At 44.7% G+C, this 18,333-nt stretch overlaps 1 protein-coding gene across 1 annotated transcript; it reads right to left on the bottom strand.

Annotated features, from left to right (window-relative positions):
* Nucleotides 1-12,178: 12,178 nt before the first annotated feature.
* On the bottom strand, nt 12,179-16,218 carry GHSR (growth hormone secretagogue receptor). Its single transcript, XM_065672635.1, has 2 exons — nt 15,465-16,218; nt 12,179-12,483 (listed from the first exon to the last, which is right to left on the bottom strand). The coding sequence occupies exons 1-2, from the start codon at nt 16,216-16,218 to the stop codon at nt 12,179-12,181; spliced, it is 1,059 nt and encodes a 352-aa protein (XP_065528707.1).
* Between the last annotated feature and the right edge of the window lie 2,115 nt (nt 16,219-18,333).

Here is an 18,333-nt window from a genome sequence, read left to right as displayed (position 1 = left end):
TTACCAGGACTTTTCTTAATTGAATAAAGCCTTTTCAGTGTGTGTGTGGCGCTGCTGCAGCAGGAGCGGGAGCCCCCCAGTTTAACATGGGATGTTTCTGATTTGTAAGTGGAACGATTTTTGTGTTGTTTGTGAAGTCTTTGCTGGTGCAGTTGAGCCGTTTATGGCGTCATCTTCTCTTAGACTGTGCTAAACTCACCGCGGGTTGCTCATCCAGCTCCTGAAAAGCTGAAGCTCAGCCAGGCTGTAACCTGTGCCGTGTATCCAAAGGCTGCTCCTGTTTTGACCTCAGCATCATCCAGGTAAATGCTAAATTCCTTCTTGCGTTAGCTGGTTTCTGTAGCCCTCTCTCTCTTCATCCATGGGAAATGGCAGTCCTCTTCCTGGGGCTGCCTGGCCTGGGGCAGTGAGCTCTGACCACTGCCCTGCAGTTTGCTGCCCTTGGTGAGTGAAAGTTTATAGAAATAACCTTAAAGTCAGGTTTCTGTGGTGGTTTAATCACTTATTTTAAATAGCTTGTGTGAAAATGTAAGGATGGTAAAAATACACCTAGGTCGGTTATCTTTGAAATCAAACACTTGAAATACCAAACTTTTCACTTACTTGCTAATTACGTGCAATAAATTCAGTTACTCATCATAAAGAACTGTTCTAATATGTGTCCATTTTTCTTGTCAAACACGTTTTTTAAAAAGCTTTTCTTTTTCAAATCACCGCATAAATACAACGTCTTGTTTGTTTGCTTTTTTAATTACTGCAATTTACAACATGAGTGGGTTTTTCCTGGGGAAATACAGACACTTTTTCACTTGGTTGCTGTGTTTGCCAAAACAATCTCCCTTGAACAAAATCTTTTAAATAATGTCTATAGAATGCTAATCAGCATTTTGGTATCTGAAGAGAATCTTTTCAGTAATCCCTGGTTTACAATATTGCCATGGGTGTCTGCAGAATTGATGGGGGACAGCTAAAGCCCAAGGCAGTGAAGGAGGATTTAGGTATTTGCTGGTTGAGATCTGACTGTTATCTTGCAAAGTTATAACTCATAGGCTTGGTGCGGAGGTGCTGGGTCCCTTTTCCACACCGAAACTAGGCAGAGGTGGGTAAATAGCGCTAAGTTTCCGATGGATTTTGTTTCATGAGGAAACACCAAATTCTAGCTGGGTTTGGGCGATATTTCCCAGCATCTCTTGCCTGCTTATACCAGTTCGGACAGAAGTGTCTGTTTAGAAGAGTTTCGGAACAGAGCAGAGGCTTGGATTTTTAGATGCTGTTGAGGTTTTACAAACAACCTTTCAGGTAGCTCGGGAGTTGGATGTGGACTGTGGCACATCCTGCAATTTGAGTAATCTCTAGGTCTGCCTGCAGCAGAGTGGTCACCAGGTTTCTATAGCAGCAGCAATTCTCTCTTGGTAATCAAAGAGCCTGTTCATAAACTAAATGTGTAGGATTTGTTTTGCTTTTGACTTCAGTCACTGGTGCAAGTTGGGAGCATGTTTGGGTTAGTGGAGGGGAATTGAGCCCCTTTTGAAGGGGGTGTATCAAAGTAAGACGTGGTGTGATCTGAGCCCAGGACAAGTAAGAAAGCGAACCGTATTTGGAGGTAGCTTCGATCTGTGCTGTTCACCTCCTGCGGAGCTTTTCCTGCCAGACTCATCCAAGTCTTTGAATTTTTAAGAGATGCTTCGGTTGATCCTACTGTAAATAGCACTTGTCTGAAGGGAGGTAGATGTTAACTCTAGCCTTTATGTCAGGGGACCGGGGCACTCCTGCCTGTCCCTCCTGTTTTGAAGCATAGCAGAGATGTTTGAAAACACCCCTGAAACTTAAATACTTCAGGAGCTTCAGTGTAGACACCTCCAGGGTGTGCTGTATAAAACAGCATCACCTGAGTTACTCCTGCCATGGGAGCCAGGGCATCGGTGTTGTCAGCCAGGTGGGAGTTGGCTGAGGTATCCGAGCTTTCCTGTCCTTTACAGGTTTGCAGCTGGGAATGCTGCTGTTCTTGTCTGAATGGAGGGGTGGTTACACCTTGTACACAGAGCCTGTAGTGGTGGTGGAAGCTCAGGGGTTCAGCATCTGACTCGTTTGTCAACTGAGTGAAGCTGCTGTGATGCGTTTGGCATCTGTGGGGAAGAGAGGCTCCTCCTCCCGCATGGGGAAGGGGGAAGGTCTGTCAGTACTAAGAGTCATGGATGAATGGGAGGAAGTGCTTCAGCCTCCATCCATCTCTGATGTGATTTGAATCATCACTGTCTTTAATGGCCCCAGTGTGTTTTGGTCCTTTTGCTGAAGCTTAAGGCTGCAGATGACACATGGAAGTTAAACTGGTAGAAAGTGGTGGGATGAGTCCTGGTGCTCACAGCCCACCCAAATCTCCACATTGACCACTAGGAAGCTGGTGGAGCTGAACTGCTTAGTCTCTGCCAGACCCAAGCCAACACCTTTCTCCTCCTTGCACGTGTGTTTGTTTGGAACTAAACAAGTTGTACAAAACCAGACTGGTTAATGTTTTTAAAGACTCCAGCTGTAACCTAATCTTTACCTCTTCGTGCCAAGCCTAAATGGATCCTTCAAGATCTTAGCAAAGCTTGAGGAATTTATGGACTAGGGAGATGGGGTGATTTCCACACACACACAACCCAGCACCAAAGACGCATACGTGAGCCAGATGGTTCTGTTACACCTGTCTGCACCCAAAGGTATGAGAGAAAAGTTATAAAGAAGTTAGTGGGGAAATGTGATGCATCAATTATATTTCCTGTGTAAATCTTTTTCTATTATAGAATTTCAATTATAGAATTACTGCGGAGTTCATGATGTACTGTGACTTATTGAAGTGGTATAGAATTATATTCTCTGTCCTTAACATTCACCTGCCTTGCTGTGAAGACACAAATGTTATCTCTTACTCTTCTCAGCAGTGAGAACCACAAGTCAGTAGAGGAGGAGGATATGGACATTTTGGTTCATTATTTTTATGGCTGAGCAGAAAAAGCCAGCTGAGATCCCTTGAAAGGGCTATTTCACCAGTGTTACTTTTAATAAGTTCTACATGATTGCATCTGTTTCTGCTCGTGACAATTGGTCTCTCGAAACGTGGATTCTTGGCTGGGTGAAATAAAAAAGAGGTTTTACAAGGCGCATTCAAACACAGTGGGTTAGGCTGCTATCTGCTGTTATTTAGGTGACTATGCTGTCATTAGTTTGAGTAGTTACATTTACTGTGTTAATTGCTGATATAGATGGTATTGCATGCGATCAAATCTATTTTTAGGTCTACTAGCATGGGTAGTAAATAACTGCTTGGGTCAGTGTGCTCAGTGGGTGTCATTTCTTGGTAATTTTATTAGCTCATCTCACTTCATCATATGAAAGCTATTCTCTACAAATAAAATGGAGCAAACAGTAGGGATGCAGAGGTCTTGTAAGGATTAAAACATGAATAGAGTTGAGAAATTCCTCCTAATCCAGTGTCAATATTGTATTTATTTATTAATAGCTCAAACTCCCTTTCTATCCACAAAATGCTTGCAAGCAGGTCACGGTGTCATTGGTTCCAGGGGCTCTCCTGCACGGCCCGCATTCATGTCCCTGGGCAGCACGCCGGCTGGGATGCTGCTTGCTGCCTGCCCAGCCGATGCTGAAGCGTGTCAGGGTTCAGCACAGTGAGAAAAGGCATGTCTCTGTACTCAGCAGGGCCAAATATTGCCTAGGATGCTGCTGTGTGGACTTTGTATGGTGTCAGGTGTAGCTCTAATATTGTGATTGCTCTGGATCGCAGTGCTTAAGCCATTACTGCTGTCTTTGCCTTCTTTCTGTTATGGGGAGTAGGCATCTCTTCTGCACAATATAGCTCAGTGTCATGTCCTTGTTTAAAGTGTGATGTGATTGACTGCAGCCTGTTCTGCAAGAAGGGGCGTTTGATGTAGGTCTCACCACAGCCTGTGGCAATGGCACTCCTTTAGCTACATGGCAGACTCCAAATCACACCGTGATGTGGGAAATCAGGCACAAGCCCATAGCGAAAACTGAAGAGAATGCAGGTAAATCCAAACCTCTTGTTGCTTTTGACACTACAGCAAGAGTAGCTGGTCTGAGGTGACTCTGGGGCAGTGGCTCTGCAAGAGGAACTAGTCAACCTTGCAGGTTAGCTTTTTATGAGGAAGAAGCCACTGTAGTGACCTGAGTATATCTGAAATTGTTTTGTTTTGCTAGATATCGGTATTAGACCAGAGATGCTCGGGCAGCACCCAAGGCAGCCACTTGTCCAAGGGATAAGTCTCACACCCCCACATCTCCACTGGACCTGGGGAACCAGCCAAGGCACAAACTAACAATAGTTCAGTGGGTTCAAAACTTGACACTCAATCAGAACTAGCTCAGAAGATCGCACCTTTTTGCAGCCCCTAGCACAGTACGATGAATTTTACAGCAATCAATCACATTGTCACCACTTGGTAAAAGTACCAAGGTGCTATTGACTGGGCAGAACACACAGCCACATGTGATCATGGATATTCGCTTAATGTTTGGTGAGGACTTGTAGTATGAGGTTTTGCTATCTTTTGTAATATTGGCATGTTGAAGCTATTTAAATCTCTTCACTCTGGAGCTCGTCCTGCTGCAGGCTTATTGCAGGACAGGCTTATGGTGTTAGATTCCCTGCCTGCCAGCCCTAATCAGGGATGATTCACAGCACCGGGTGGTTGGTGGAAGGAGGCTGTGCAGGGAAGAAAGTTGTAAAGAAAGGCTTGGAAATCACCGTGCCTCTTCTTTCTCATGGACAGCATTGTAATCATGTGGAAATCAATCAGAACATGAGAAAAAGGGAAAGGGAGTAAAACTCTTTCTTTTTGATCCGGCAGCTTTCAAAATGGGGCAAATGCTGGAAGAGCATCTCCTGTACCCTCGGAGCGGGCTCTGATGTTAACCCTGGAGTACCTTATTTCTGAAAGCAATTTTACCTTATGGACTTGCACACATCACCAAACCTTTGTTTCCCTCCCAGGAAGGGAAACAAAGCAGAGGTAGAGAGCGACAAAGTGCCTTCATTGCCAGTAATTTATCTCCAAGTACAGCTAAAGGAGCACCCTGTGGGCTTTCACAATTATGTATTTGTGCACAGAACAAAAGTGGTGGGTTGGAAACCAGGCAGCACACACTTCAGATGCCAAATGAGGATTGGGTGCCCTCTTACCAGGGGCAGTCCTGGGGTCTAGGCAACAATCTCACCGCTGTCTGTTTGGACCCAACCCCATGTGTGAAGGACATAGGTACTTGTCCGTGAATGCCCCAAAACACTGGGAAGATGAAAGCAAAGGGATTGTTCACATCCAATCAGGTGGTTTCATAAAAACATAGAATGGTTTGGATTGGAAGGGACCTTAAGGCTCATGCAGTTCTGACTGTCCTGCCATGGGCAGGGACACCTTTCCCTAGACCAGGTTGCTCAAAGCCCCGTCCAGCCTGGCTTTGAACACTGCCAGGGATGGGGCAGCCGCAGCTTCTCTGGGCAACCTGTGCCAGGGCCTCACCACCCTCACAGGGAAGAACTTCTTCCTTATAGCTAATCTAAATCTCCCCTCTTTCAGTTTAAAGCCATTTCTCCTTGTCCTATCCCTACATGCCCTTGTAAAAAAACCCTCTTCGGATTTCATGTAGGCCTCTTTTATGTACTGGAAGCTGTTCTGAGGTCTCACCCGGAGCCTTCTCTTCTCCAGTCTGAAGTAGAGAGGGTTTGGGTTGGGTTTTTTTCCCCTTTGGTTGGTTGGTTTGTTATTTTTTTGTCCAAGGAACAGGGTTAATGAGTGGCTGTGAATTTTGTGCTTATTTGAAAATAGCGTGCACTACTCTGTAATTGAGATTGACAAGGGCAGGACCATACAAGTGCTGGGCTTGGGAGAGAGCAGAGGCCTTTCTGCTGGGAAGAGCACTGAGAAAAACTGTTAAATGCCCACCAAGTATACTAATTGCATCCAATAATGCTAATGCACTATCTTGTGTGGTGAAATAACAACCGTACTAAAGCTCAACAACAAGCAGAAGTGAGTGCAGAAGCCTGCAGTTAAACCGCCATTAATACAAGATGGATTAAACTTTTCTTTTTCTTAATCCCCTTTTGCTGTACTTGCATAATCACAATTTGGATGTAAAAGACAAATCATGATCTAACATTCCTTTTTTTTTGTTCTAAACAGCAACAGCCAGGGCTTCTGGAAATTGAAACTGTGATGTCATGATCTGACGGAGCTGGCAAAGCTGTACCCCATCATCTAACAAACTGCTTTGGGCAACAGTTTGGCCAAGGACATGGGACATGAAGCCAAACCCCTGGAGATTTTACCTGTCTCTCACCAGGAATCATGCGTGAGACTGACAAGCCACTGGCAAGCACATCTGCATAAGGAGGTTGTTTTGCTCCTGTGAAGTTCCTGGTCTTTGTGCAGAGCTGGGAGGAGTCTACTGCAGTACCTCAGGTGAGGACGCATGGATGGGCAGAGATGGCTGGAGTGAGGGGGATGTACCACTGCCCTGTGTGGATGATGGACCTGCCTAAAGAACAGAGAGACTTCACGTTAATGCCCTACAAGCTTAAAGCTCCATCAAGCGCTGTCTGCATTACCGCTGGGCAGTGTGTAACACCAGCTAGATGTGCATGACAGCAAATAGTGTAAAATAGTGTAAATCATGCCAGACATTCTCAACGCATGCCAACTCCGCAGCTGCATCTGCTGGATATATGTCTATCTGGATCATCTGGAGGATTCTCCAGGAAGCTCCTGCATGTGTGCAGGCCCAGTGTCCTGGGTTTACCAGGAGCCGTTTTGCTCCTTCTTAGTAACTGGTGCAAGCTCTGTGTTTTGACTGGTAAAAGAGTTCAAGTGCAGGTACAAATCCCACTGTGGGTGCAGGTGTTGCCTCAGCCATTAGTATGGATTGTCTGGTTATTATTGAGAGGAGGGATGCAGACTGAATCATAGAATTATAGAATGGTTTGGGTTGGAAGGGACCTTAAAGCTCATCCAGTTCCAGCCCATTCTGCCAAGGGCAGGAACACCTTCCACTAGAGCAGGTTGTTCAAAGCCCAGTCCAGCCTGGCCTTGAACACTGCCAGGGACGGGGCAGCCACGGCTCCTCTGGGCAAGCTGAGCTTTGGAAGCATAGCCTGTGTTTCATTTGTTCAGGCTCCCTTTGGCTGTGCTCTCCACAGGCTGCAGTGCCAGTCAGAGGTTTCTTATTTCCCATATAATGCTGATCTCGGGCTACTTGTGCTGAGCACTCTGGCAGCACAGCTTAGAAACAGAAACAATGCTCGTAGCTACTTTCACCAGCCCGCAGCCCAAAGAGTGATGGCCAGAGGGAGGTGAACGTATACACCCCATTGTTCTAAGGCAGCATAGTTTGAGCAAGGGGTTAAAATGCCAAGTGCTTTAATATACTTTTTGTAAAATTGGGCTAACATATTTCATTAAAAGTTGTGAGAGTAAAATCTACTCATTGTGCTTTCAGCTGGGGAGTGAGGAGGGCGGTTCGGGGTGCGCGGAAGGAACAGCACAGGCATCGCTGCAATGTGAGGAGTTAGGCAGGGGTTTGGGTTTTTTTTCGTACCAAATTTTGATTTTACTTCTCAAGGTGGAATTTGCCTCCTGAAGGCCACAGCATTTTTGCAAAAGAAACAGACTGTATGGAAGCCCATCAGGAAACACTGACTGAAGGGCTCAGAGGAACTGCAAACAGCCCCGTAAGGGAGCACACTAATCAATACAAGCAAGCACTCCCCACGGAGCAGAACCAGCTGCCTTCAAACCTGCAAAGGGACCATCAGCAGCCACCCTTCCTCCTGCTTCCCCACACCTTGCCCTTGCCCATCAGCAGGTGAGGAGGGAGCTGCTGCACCACCCTGGCTACAGCAGAGGGCATGGCCATGACAGAGAGGAGGTTCTCCTGGGTGTTTTGGTATCTAATGGCTGCTGCTTTAAATAAGGCTTATGCAAAGGTCCTTTGATACAGACTTCTATAACTACCGAGTACCTGTCAACTCCAAGCCTGACATGTAAGTGCTGTGGGGTTTTATCCCGGTATGTTTTATTTTTGGAAAGAAATACAATAGGGCATGATTTTCCGCTTGTGTGGGTCTCCATCAAAGGTACTTTTCTAAAATGAATGAGGCTTTCTGGTAAAGTGCCTTTGACCTATTTCAGCGCTGATGTAATAGGTTGCCAAGAAATAAAATGCAGCCAAATTGTTCCTATTTATTTGTGAAGCTGTGATACAAGGTGTAGTTAGAAAAGCTTCTAAAACATGAACTGTTTAATGAACCTCCCGTTATTTTCTATATGGGCTGCTCACATACGAGTCAGTAAGAACACCGCAAAGTTTTAACTTACAAAGCCTTATACATTATATTTTCTTTTTTCAGCTAGAACTGGCTAAGTTGGTTCCTGCAGGGAAAAGTTTCCAGAAATGCAGCCTATGGTTCAATAGCCTGAAGGAAATCATGCTGCAGAGCTACCCAGTCTGCCACACTTCATGAATAGCCCAGTGCCTGCATGGGCTCTTGTCTTCTCTGAATGTAAAACATCTCAAAAGCCATATCCAGACCCAAAACAAGGTGGTGGAGGCACCCATGCTCTTTCAGATAGGGAGAAGGTGCCAGGAACATGAAGTGCTGCAGAAAAGCCCCGGGAAACAGAGGACAAATGCTTTGTCTCTGCTGGAAGGTATTTTCCAGGATAGACTACACTGTGGACCCCGAGGAGGTGCAGTAGGTGAGATGGATGGTTAAATCAGTGCCAGCGTTGCTTTTGCCAGCGCGGGTTGTTTGCCACTACTCTCTCTGCCCGCAGCATCTCCTCTGCTTTTGCAAGCCCCAGTAGAAACAAAGCAGGAGGAACCTTGCCTTATGTTACTACCTGAGACAAACCCATGATGTCGATCTCGTACTGATGTCAGGTAGCATCTCTTTGGTAAAAAATGCTACTGAAATCTTGACTGCACTTTCTTACCCTATTAAATTATTTCTCACAACTTGGGCAATGAACCTTGAGGCAAGCAATGTGGTTTCATCCATCAGTTCTGGTGGGGAGGTATACATCTTTCTGGAGGCATCTGACAATAGTTGATTTTATGATGCAAAAGTGAAGGTTACCCAGGTGATATCTTTTTTCTTGTTTTCCATATCAAAGCATGCATAAGTACCTGTTGGAGGAAGCAGACCCTGTTCACCATCTGGAGTCAATGCATGCTGGTGTGACTCCACTGGCCTTAGCATTTCTATATGGAAGAGTTTTAGTGCTGAGGAAAACAACACTAATGGATGGTATAGAGACAGCTACAGCATGAGTTAAATGCTTGAATGTTTCCTGCTAGATCTGCAGTATTTTCCTGCTTATGCAAGAATCATGAAGGTGGCTACTCTTCTTTAATGGGTGTGTTTTGTTAGATTTGGTCAAATGTTCAATGACTTGCAGAATTAAGTCCATTTCCTAAGTGAGAAGGAAAAAGTCCTGTCCTCCCTCCAAATAAGCAGCCAGTCCCTTTCTTTCTGACTTCTGTGACCCCAGATTAAATGCTTTAAATTCTTTTATACACAAAGCTGTGTCAATTTCACAGTGTTGGTATAGCTAAAATTTAGTCTCTCCTGATGAAGTGTTAGGTTGAATGAAATTATTCGTATGGTTATAGTTTATACGCAGGAATTAAATGTATGCAGGGCTTTCATGGGCATTAATGTTACAGCTTTTCTGGGAAGAAAAAAAAAAAGGGCACAAAGAAATACCCCAAAAAACCTATCACCCCAACCGAAAAGCCCATAGCCCAATCAAGTTATGCAGGGTTGGAGAAAAAAATGGTAACCCAACAATGCAGCTCCTCTGCTAGGTAAAAGGCTCTGTGGGACCACTCTGGCCACACAGCATCTCTTCCCATAACTGAGACGCAGGTTTTACTTGCAGAGAACAGAGCAAGCCTGTGAAGTCTTGCAGGCTGTGTAAGACGCTGGTACCCATTCTGTGCCCCATCCGAACGCTGTGGATGCCTGCCCTGCCTGCTGCCAGTCCTGCAGCACCCAGCACCGTGCCCGGCTCCCACATCGAGAGGAGAGGTGTGTGGCAGCGCTGAGTGAACCTGACGGCAACTTGCTTCTCCAGCCTGCATGAAATCACACGCCAGACCCTCCACTACCAACCACCAGGCAGGTCTGTAAAGGGTCCCATCACTTTATTCTGTTCACATTTAATACCGCAGGCACAGCTGAGATTTGAAACACGTGACACTAGGTGTTGTGACTGGTTCATTTACAGAGACATGTTACAAGTGAGTTCACATCTTCAAATCTTTTCAAGATTCCAGAATTTCTTGTTTCCCTGAGTTGCATGACATCTGCCATCAGATCTGTCTGTTGGTCAGTGAGTGAGAGAACAACATCAGTAACAAGACGGATGTGATTAGAGATTAAATGATCCTATAGCACTGCTGCTCATTTGTCCCTTAATTTATAGGTTTGCCTACATCAAACCTATGCTTTCTGTGAGTGCTGGAGTGGGGAGCAAGACAGGCTCAGGCACCACACTGAGGAGCAGCAATCAGCCCCCTGGCCCTAGCAAAGCACTGGATGGCATAAAAGACACAGTATTTACAGAAGAGGCCAAGTTCTCTTTTGGGTTATACCTGAGCAGCACCATCAGCTACAGGTGTAACAGGTGGAAAATGGCCGTCAGTGTTAATAGGAGTTTGAAGGCAATAAGACTTTTGCTAACAGACAATTCATTATGGAGCATCAGTTGTGGACCAGCTAGATAATAAGTACTAGAACAAAGTAAATAGAAAGCTGCTATTGCACTTGCATGCTCCAAAAGTCTATTAACTGATCCACAAATTCTACGTGTTGGTGTGAAAATAGATGCAATATAAGACATACTTATTATAAAGGATGGAAAGTTTTCTGGTTTGCCTTTTAATGGCATACTTCAGTTATAAAGATCAATTGAATTTAAGATTTTTATGGAGAAAAGTATGAGAACATGTCTGCTTGTGTCTCCCAATGCAGATTTTTCTATTACTTTGTCAGGTCACATTGGTTAAAAAAATGTTCTCATTTTAATACTACAGCAAACTAGTACAAGTACACACAGGGCTTTATGGAGAAACATGGTACTGGTAACCGGCTCATACATTTTAAACAGCAAGAAGTCGGGGTTTAGAGGCAGGAGACCTGTCCTCAACAAACCTCGGGTGTTTGGTAGTGCACAGCACAGGGACAAGTAACTACAGAATCATTACAAATATCAAAACAACTAAAAGCTTCCAAGTTCAAATACATCAGGTCACCCACAGACAAGCTGAATAGAATGTGTACAGATGATTTAACTAGTAAAATATAACAAAAACAAAACTAAAGAACTTTGGTGGGAGATTGCATTCCATATTTTTATAGCATCACTGCAGTCCTCAAGTCAGCATTGTCCACTGTCCTTGTCCCTCTCATACATACTTAAAACAGATATTTCAGTACAGTCAGGTTCTAAGCCACTTCTGGGAGGGCATTTTTTTTTCTTTCTACTCAGATATGACATGAAGGTTGGGTTTTTCTACCCATTTTATTTCTTCTTTTTTTCAGCAATCATTTTCCTCATTCAGAAAAAAATATTTGTTTATTTAAAAACCAACATTATGAAAAGTGTATCAAATTCTGTGTTCACTACTCCAAAAAGGCCTTTCAATTTTCTCTTTGTAGCATCTGGGTATACGCTAGCACAATTTTTAGCAAAAGTAAACTTAACTCTGGAAAAATTGATCTCAAATTAGCTGCTACTGAAATCACAGAGACTATCAGGTGGACTGGGCTATATTCCCCTGTTCAGGATGGCAAGCCTACCTCTCCTGCTAAAGTCAACGTTAAAAAATCATATGGGAAAAAGGAGCAGAAAAATAATGCTTGTGTGTTGCCGAATTCCGTAATCATGTGTCTCCTTTTATGGCCTCAAAATTTAGGTTTTTGTTGTTTTGTTCTTACGTTTGGGGTTTTTTAATCTATAACTGCCAACATGACATCTTTCAGCAAATCCAGGTGGTGACAGAAGTACAGCTTTAACGTTTCAATTCGCATTTCTTTCTCTTTCGTCGTGGCTTTCTTGGAAACGTGGGTAAGTGATGCTCCAGTGCTGGAAATCAGGTGTCATGTGATAACACTTGGTTCTGTCCAAACACGCAGACTTTCTTGCTTTGTGCTGGAGAGTCTTTTCTTTGGAAGGGGTTTGAGTCCAAACAGACGGCAAGCGGCAACTCGGTACTTCTTTGACATGATATTGTAGAGGATGGGGTTGATGGCTGCGCTAAGGTAGAAGAGGACAAAGGACACCAAATTGCAATACTGGCTGATCACCGCTATCTCCAAGGATCCAGCTTCAAAGGATTTGGAAAATAAATATCGTCCTACGTGAAAAGGCAACCAGCAGAGTATGAAAGCAAATACCACCACAACTAAAATAAAACAGCAGAAGAAATCGTGTTAAGAATGAGTGTTAAAATATGGGTGATTAATATTCTATTTTAAAATTATATTTCTTTACGAAATTAATCACAAAGGTTGAAAATGCATCCCGTAAGTTTTCAGGTTTGTATCTCTGAATACAATTGCTGAGGTCAAAATTAACAACACTTGAAACACGTTGATCAAATCTGAACAGACTGCCTGTATATTACACAACTAACATGATGTAGCACACTTCCAACCTATAAAACTTAGGTTTTCATAAATAGAGAACGAAAGAATCAAAATAGTGACAGAAACAGTATAATGATCTATCATTTGCAGTGTTTAACTAAAGAAAATTACGTATGATGTGATAGACTCAACTCCATGGTTTATGACAAAGAATGGAATCTCTGGAAAGCAAAATTATTTAAGGCAAAGGCCCAAAAATAAAACAGATCACCAGAATGTGGACTTCTAGAGCACGCATGCCAAGGTAAGAACAGAAAAGTGGTGCACCCCTGCAGTTTGTCCATTTTTTAGAACACGAGATACTCCAATAAGAGTAAAATGAAATATATATACTTCATAGTTATATGGTATATATGTAATATTATACTATCACTATGATTGCATTTATATGTAAAAATAATGTATATAGAATAATTGGAATGTGTGAGCTTTGAACACTTGCCCATTTGAATTTCCACCCTAGAGAAAGGGAAACATTTTCTGTTTATTGCCTGTGTGTTATTGATCTTTCTTACCCTTCTTATTTTTCACACTGCTTCAGTGTATCTGTTAATACACCAGAGAAAGAAAACCCGGAAAATCTGAACAAGGTGTTTTTGACATTCTTAAGCCATTTTCACCCGTTAACCTGTTCTCCCACGTTAGCAATCCTGCTTTCTCATGTCGAGTCCCAGCAGATAACAAAATTCAAAGAGCTAAGAAGAATTGTTATAGGCATCTTTCCCCAACAACTTCCTGAACAAGCATTCCCAAGTTTAAATGGATACTTATGCAGGACTTATGGTGGACTATAAGGCACAGGGCTGAGGCTCAGAGTATGTTTTTCAGCTCTGCATCTTCTTGAGCCAGCCACTTCAGTTTTTTCCTCAGTGTCTTCATCTACAGAATTCAGATAATGCTTCCCTTGCTCACAAGTGGAGCTTAATCCATGTAATGAATATTACCATCATAGTCATTATGAACAGGCTTTTAAGCATAGTCAATATTTTCATATGTAGGCATGTATATTCCTAGTCAGGCTTTTGACAGTTTGATCTTCACGCATGCAGAATCACCTTGATTTCAATAGGAACTGGGTATGATAACTCCTTTGCAACTGTATGTCTAGATGGTTAATTAAGGACCTAGAAGCATAACCTTTCTCTACAATTTAGAAGAGGTGCTGATGCTAATCCCATTTACTTGATGTTCCATGCAGAACATCAGCACCAGGAAGAGCAGACTGTATTGAGTATCTGCTCATTCTGAGCCCTTGCTAATTTCTTTTCTTTCCATCAGGCTGTTATAATTTAGAGAATATTGGCTCCCTGTCAGAGGATGGTCTTGCCACTGTCTTGCTTGGTTGTCAGACCTTGTAAGTGGAAAAAAAGAAGAAGGTGTCTGAAATACTGTAATGCTTGTGGCAATGCTTCAGGGCAGGAATAAACAGTTATTATTTCAAAATTCTTTATAGTTAAGTATGCAGAAATATAGACACGGTAGTAATATATGGTAGCAATTTACTTATTCTAGACATTCATAATCCTGAAACTCTAGAAGTGTAAATGATGAATTACTTCCAAGGTCACACCAGACTGAAGTAATCCTATTGATCATAAAATGTAGCTGAAAGGGCACTAAGAATGCTGTGGGGTTTATTTCTCTTCCTGCTATTGCATAATAATAAAGTAGGACATGAACAAAAAGTCAGTTAGGCTCCCATTTAATATTTAAAGGTACTTAGGACACGCTGCCACCTCTTCATCTAGCTTATTAGCCCATCACTTCAGCACAGCTGAAATGAGCACAGCAGAGCTGCTGCCCATGAAACCTTCTTCACATAAAGCATCTCATTGCTGCTGAAATCCATGGGACGACTTGCACTGCAGAGGACTTTTGCTTCAATAAAGGTACTCAGCAGCAGTAGGATTCTGCAGTTTTTAGGCACTAAACTGCAGAACAACTTTTTGGTTTTGTGCACTGAACTCCGCAACGTGCACTGAGTTAGTACGTTAAAATTTGTGTTTGCATGTGCAGCAATAACTGTTGTTTAAACCATTCAGCAATGTCAACATACAAAGTTAGGAGCGACAGTGTCTGTCATCTTGATCCTGTCTTCTTGAAGTCAGTGAGAATTTACAGGATCACAGACCTCAAAGGAGATGCAGTGCTCCCTGTTCAGCACACCCTGGTGTTTTGCTAATATAAAAAGGCAGATGAATTTTACAAGCATGGCCTTATGATATAACCCCAATTTGCTAAAACCTCAGCACTCTTTTCATGTGAAACTAAGCACACATCATATCCTGCTTGCTTTGTCTGCAGTTCAACTTTGTGGCTTGAGAAAGGTTGCTTTTTGTTTAAAAATGAAATAAACTATCTTTCTGTAAATAACATCGGTACTCACAACCAAAGGGGAAAAATGTTAAAGAATCTCCAGGGCACTAGCTAATTATAACCATAATATTTGTCCTTGCCAGTGATTGCTATTAACGTTTAACTGCTTGAGAGTCTTCAGCTCAAACCAGTTAGAAACAAACGTAGGGAGAGAGAAGAGTTATTCTACAATACCTTGAGGTGTAGCACTTTGTATGAAGCATTTTCGATAAATGCTTTCCTTTGGAAACAACTATAGAGAACTACCGAGTGTTCTCAGTATTTCTCTCTCTCTCACACACACACATACACACACACACACACACACACAGAGACACAAGCACATGCATCCTTTGGAAAAACAGTGCAAGAAGAGTCGTACCTAACATTTTCACAGTTTGCTTGTTGTTCTTATCCCTGATGACAGTGTTTGGACCGATGTTCTTTCTCTTTCTCCTCCAGAGCTTCCTCCCAATGAGGCTGTAGAGCACGGTCAGGCAAAACACAGGCAGAAAAAAGAAGATGCTGGAGGTCCAGACCATGATTGTGAGGAGCCCTGAGCGGATGGCATACTCTGTGGCTCGGCACTCGTTGGTGCTCAGGGGGTTTGTGCCATTCTCATGCTCGACCCCCACCAAGATGAAGATTGGTCCAGCGCTAATGAAGGAGATGGCCCAGAGGAAAAGGATGACCAGCTTGACCTTCCCCTTGGTGATGATCACTTTAGCTCGGAGGGGAAAGCAGATGGCAACGTACCGCTCCACGCTAAGGGCGGTGATGTTGAGGATGGTGGAGTAGGTGCAGCTCTCACTGATGAACTGGAAAAGCTTGCAGAGGAGGTCTCCGAAATTCCAGGGCCGGTACTGCCAGAGGCGAAAGAGGTCCAGGGGCATGCAGAGGAAGATGAGCAGGTCGGAGAAGGCCATGCTGGACAGGTAGAAGTTGGTGGTGGTCCTCATGTCCCTGAACCGTGACACCACCAGCATGGTCATGAGGTTGCCAACGATCCCGATGACGAAGAGGAGGATGCAGGCGACTGTGATGCCTGTGAGCACGGGTGCGGGAAACAGGTGCAGCGGGGGCTCGCCGCCCGTCCGGTTCTCCGCGTCGCGGCTGCCCGCGCTCCCCTCCAGCATCCTGCAGCCGCGGGCTGCGCATCACAGCCCGGCGCGCCCGCGGAGCCCCCCGCGCCCCCGCAGCCCCAGCCGGGCCTCCGCGCCGCTGCGCGCCCTCCGCCGCGCTGCTCGGGCAGGTGCGGAGGGCGGGGAGGGACGGGCGGCCCCGCTCCGCCTCTCCCCGGGTGCTGCGGCTCCCCCCTGGCCCCGAGGTGTGCGGACAGAGGGGCTGGTCCTCTCCGGCGCGTCACGTGAGGCGTGGGTGCGCTGGCTCCGCGGGCGCGGAGCGGCGCCGCGCTGCTCCGGGGCTCTGCTGCGGGGCTGGCGCCGCAGGGCCGAGAGCTAGCCCAGCCCCGCAGCGCAGATCCCGCGCGCTGGCGAGGTCCGCACCGGCAGCATCGCGCAAACTTTCTTCCCAAGTCCCGGAGCGGGGCCGTGGGGCTTCACCCAGCGCTTCCCACCCAGGACAAACGCCCCCCGCCCGGCACCGCTGCCTGAACCGCTCCTGCCCGGGGTGCGGGTAGCACCAGTCGCTGCTGCTAAGGGCGGTCGCAGCCTCCAGAGTGCGGTGCCTCCCTCGCCTGCAGCTGGGATGCCGCTCCTTGCCAGCGCACATGGAGTTGCGGGTGTCCGGGGTGCGCGGTCCTGCGGGGCACATGGAGGTGCCTCGGTGACTGTAGGAATACAGGGGTGGCTGCAGATTCTTCCCCTTCTTTTCGTACCTTTGTTTTGCCCTTGGATCTTGGCAGGAGCCCGGTAAAGGCTCCAGTTCAGTGAAGCTGCAGTCATCACTCTCTTCTACATGGTTTACCTACAGTTAAATTTCGATTTGGCATGTTTCTGTTGTCCTATGCTCTGCCCCATGCAGACATTTACGTTTCTGTACTGTGTGTTTCGCCACTGCAGACTCATATATACTACTAAATGGCAGTATTGCACCTGAGAAGGAATCAGACGGAAGCAGCACAAGGTGAGACCAGGGACAGTAAAATGACACCACCCACCCCAGCACACATTAAAGGGTTTCTCCGTCTTCCTTTCCAACTCGTCCTCTGAAAGCATCTATGAGAGTGTGCTCCTGCACAACCTCTTTTCACTCCTTTCTTTTCCTCTACCCAGAGGAGCTACATCCTTTCCCTTGTACCCCATGTCTCAGGTGGCAACCAAGGCTTCAAATCCATGCTGAGAAACAGCTGTATGAGTTTTTCCCATACGTGCGCTCCCATACGTGTGCACTTACTAGCATTATGATTTCACAGCTGTGGAGAGATAGAGCGTAAGTGTTGTCTGTGCTCCTGCGCCTGTTTCTGTAATTTGCTTTCTGTCCTGATGCAAGCATTAGCCTTAGTGCCTCCCCCATATCCTACTTTGGATTTCATATTTCCGCAATTTGTTGGAATCAGTACTCATCGCTCCCGCTCTTGAACCACGAGGCAGTTTTGTAGCAAGTTACTCAACAGTTGCTAAATTTTATGGGGATGGCTACACATTAATTGCAGTTGAGAGGAAGAAAGAACCTAATGTGCTTATCACTTAGTTTATCCGGCTGCCTATGTAATTGTTTTATAGGTTTCTGAAGAAAAATCATGGGCTTTATGCCACCAACGTACAGGTATTTCATACTAGAATGTTGTGTCAAATCTAATCTAAATTTCATTGCACTGTGTTATGAAGGAGCTAGTTAACTGTCTCTTTATTTAAACTGCCAAATACTTATTATCAAGAATTATTTCACTTTGGGATTATTCCACCTTGGGATTCTTTTTGTGACAAATTCTCAGGCCAATGGTATTCACTGCAGAATGTTGACATTCAGCAGATAAAATGGTCTGAAGCTATAAATGTGACTTCTCTGTGTAGTGAGGATCCTTCGTTCTAATGAAATTCTTTCAGATTTTGCTGAGCTGTTATCTTGTCAAAAATGACCATTTCCCTTTCCCCAGGGAAAGAAAAAGCTGCTTTTTTTTTTTTTTTTTTAATTTATATTTCCTAAAATAATGCTTGTACTGATGTGTGTAGCAAAATCAAGCAGTAAAAAGTGAGGTACCATGATACACATATGCTGGACAATTTGAGCTTGTAATGTAGTGCTTTAACACTTAATTCACCATGAGTTTGATGTGTTGAGTGATGAGC

The sequence above is a fragment of the Lathamus discolor genome, chromosome 3 (genome assembly GCF_037157495.1).
Source record: "Lathamus discolor isolate bLatDis1 chromosome 3, bLatDis1.hap1, whole genome shotgun sequence".
NCBI lineage: Eukaryota > Metazoa > Chordata > Aves > Psittaciformes > Psittacidae > Lathamus > Lathamus discolor.
The sequence above is the reverse complement of the archived record's forward strand: the minus strand, read 5'-3'. Positions and strand labels throughout refer to the sequence as shown.

Bases quoted from the DNA above. Each gene is read 5' to 3' on its own strand.
- GHSR (XM_065672635.1), bottom strand. From the start codon at position 16,218: ATGCTGGAGGGGAGCGCGGGCAGCCGCGACGCGGAGAACCGGACGGGC. The intron at 12,484-15,464 runs GTACGACTCTTC...GTTTTATTTTAG, and splicing joins GCAAACTGTGAAAATGTTAG to TTGTGGTGGTATTTGCTTTC.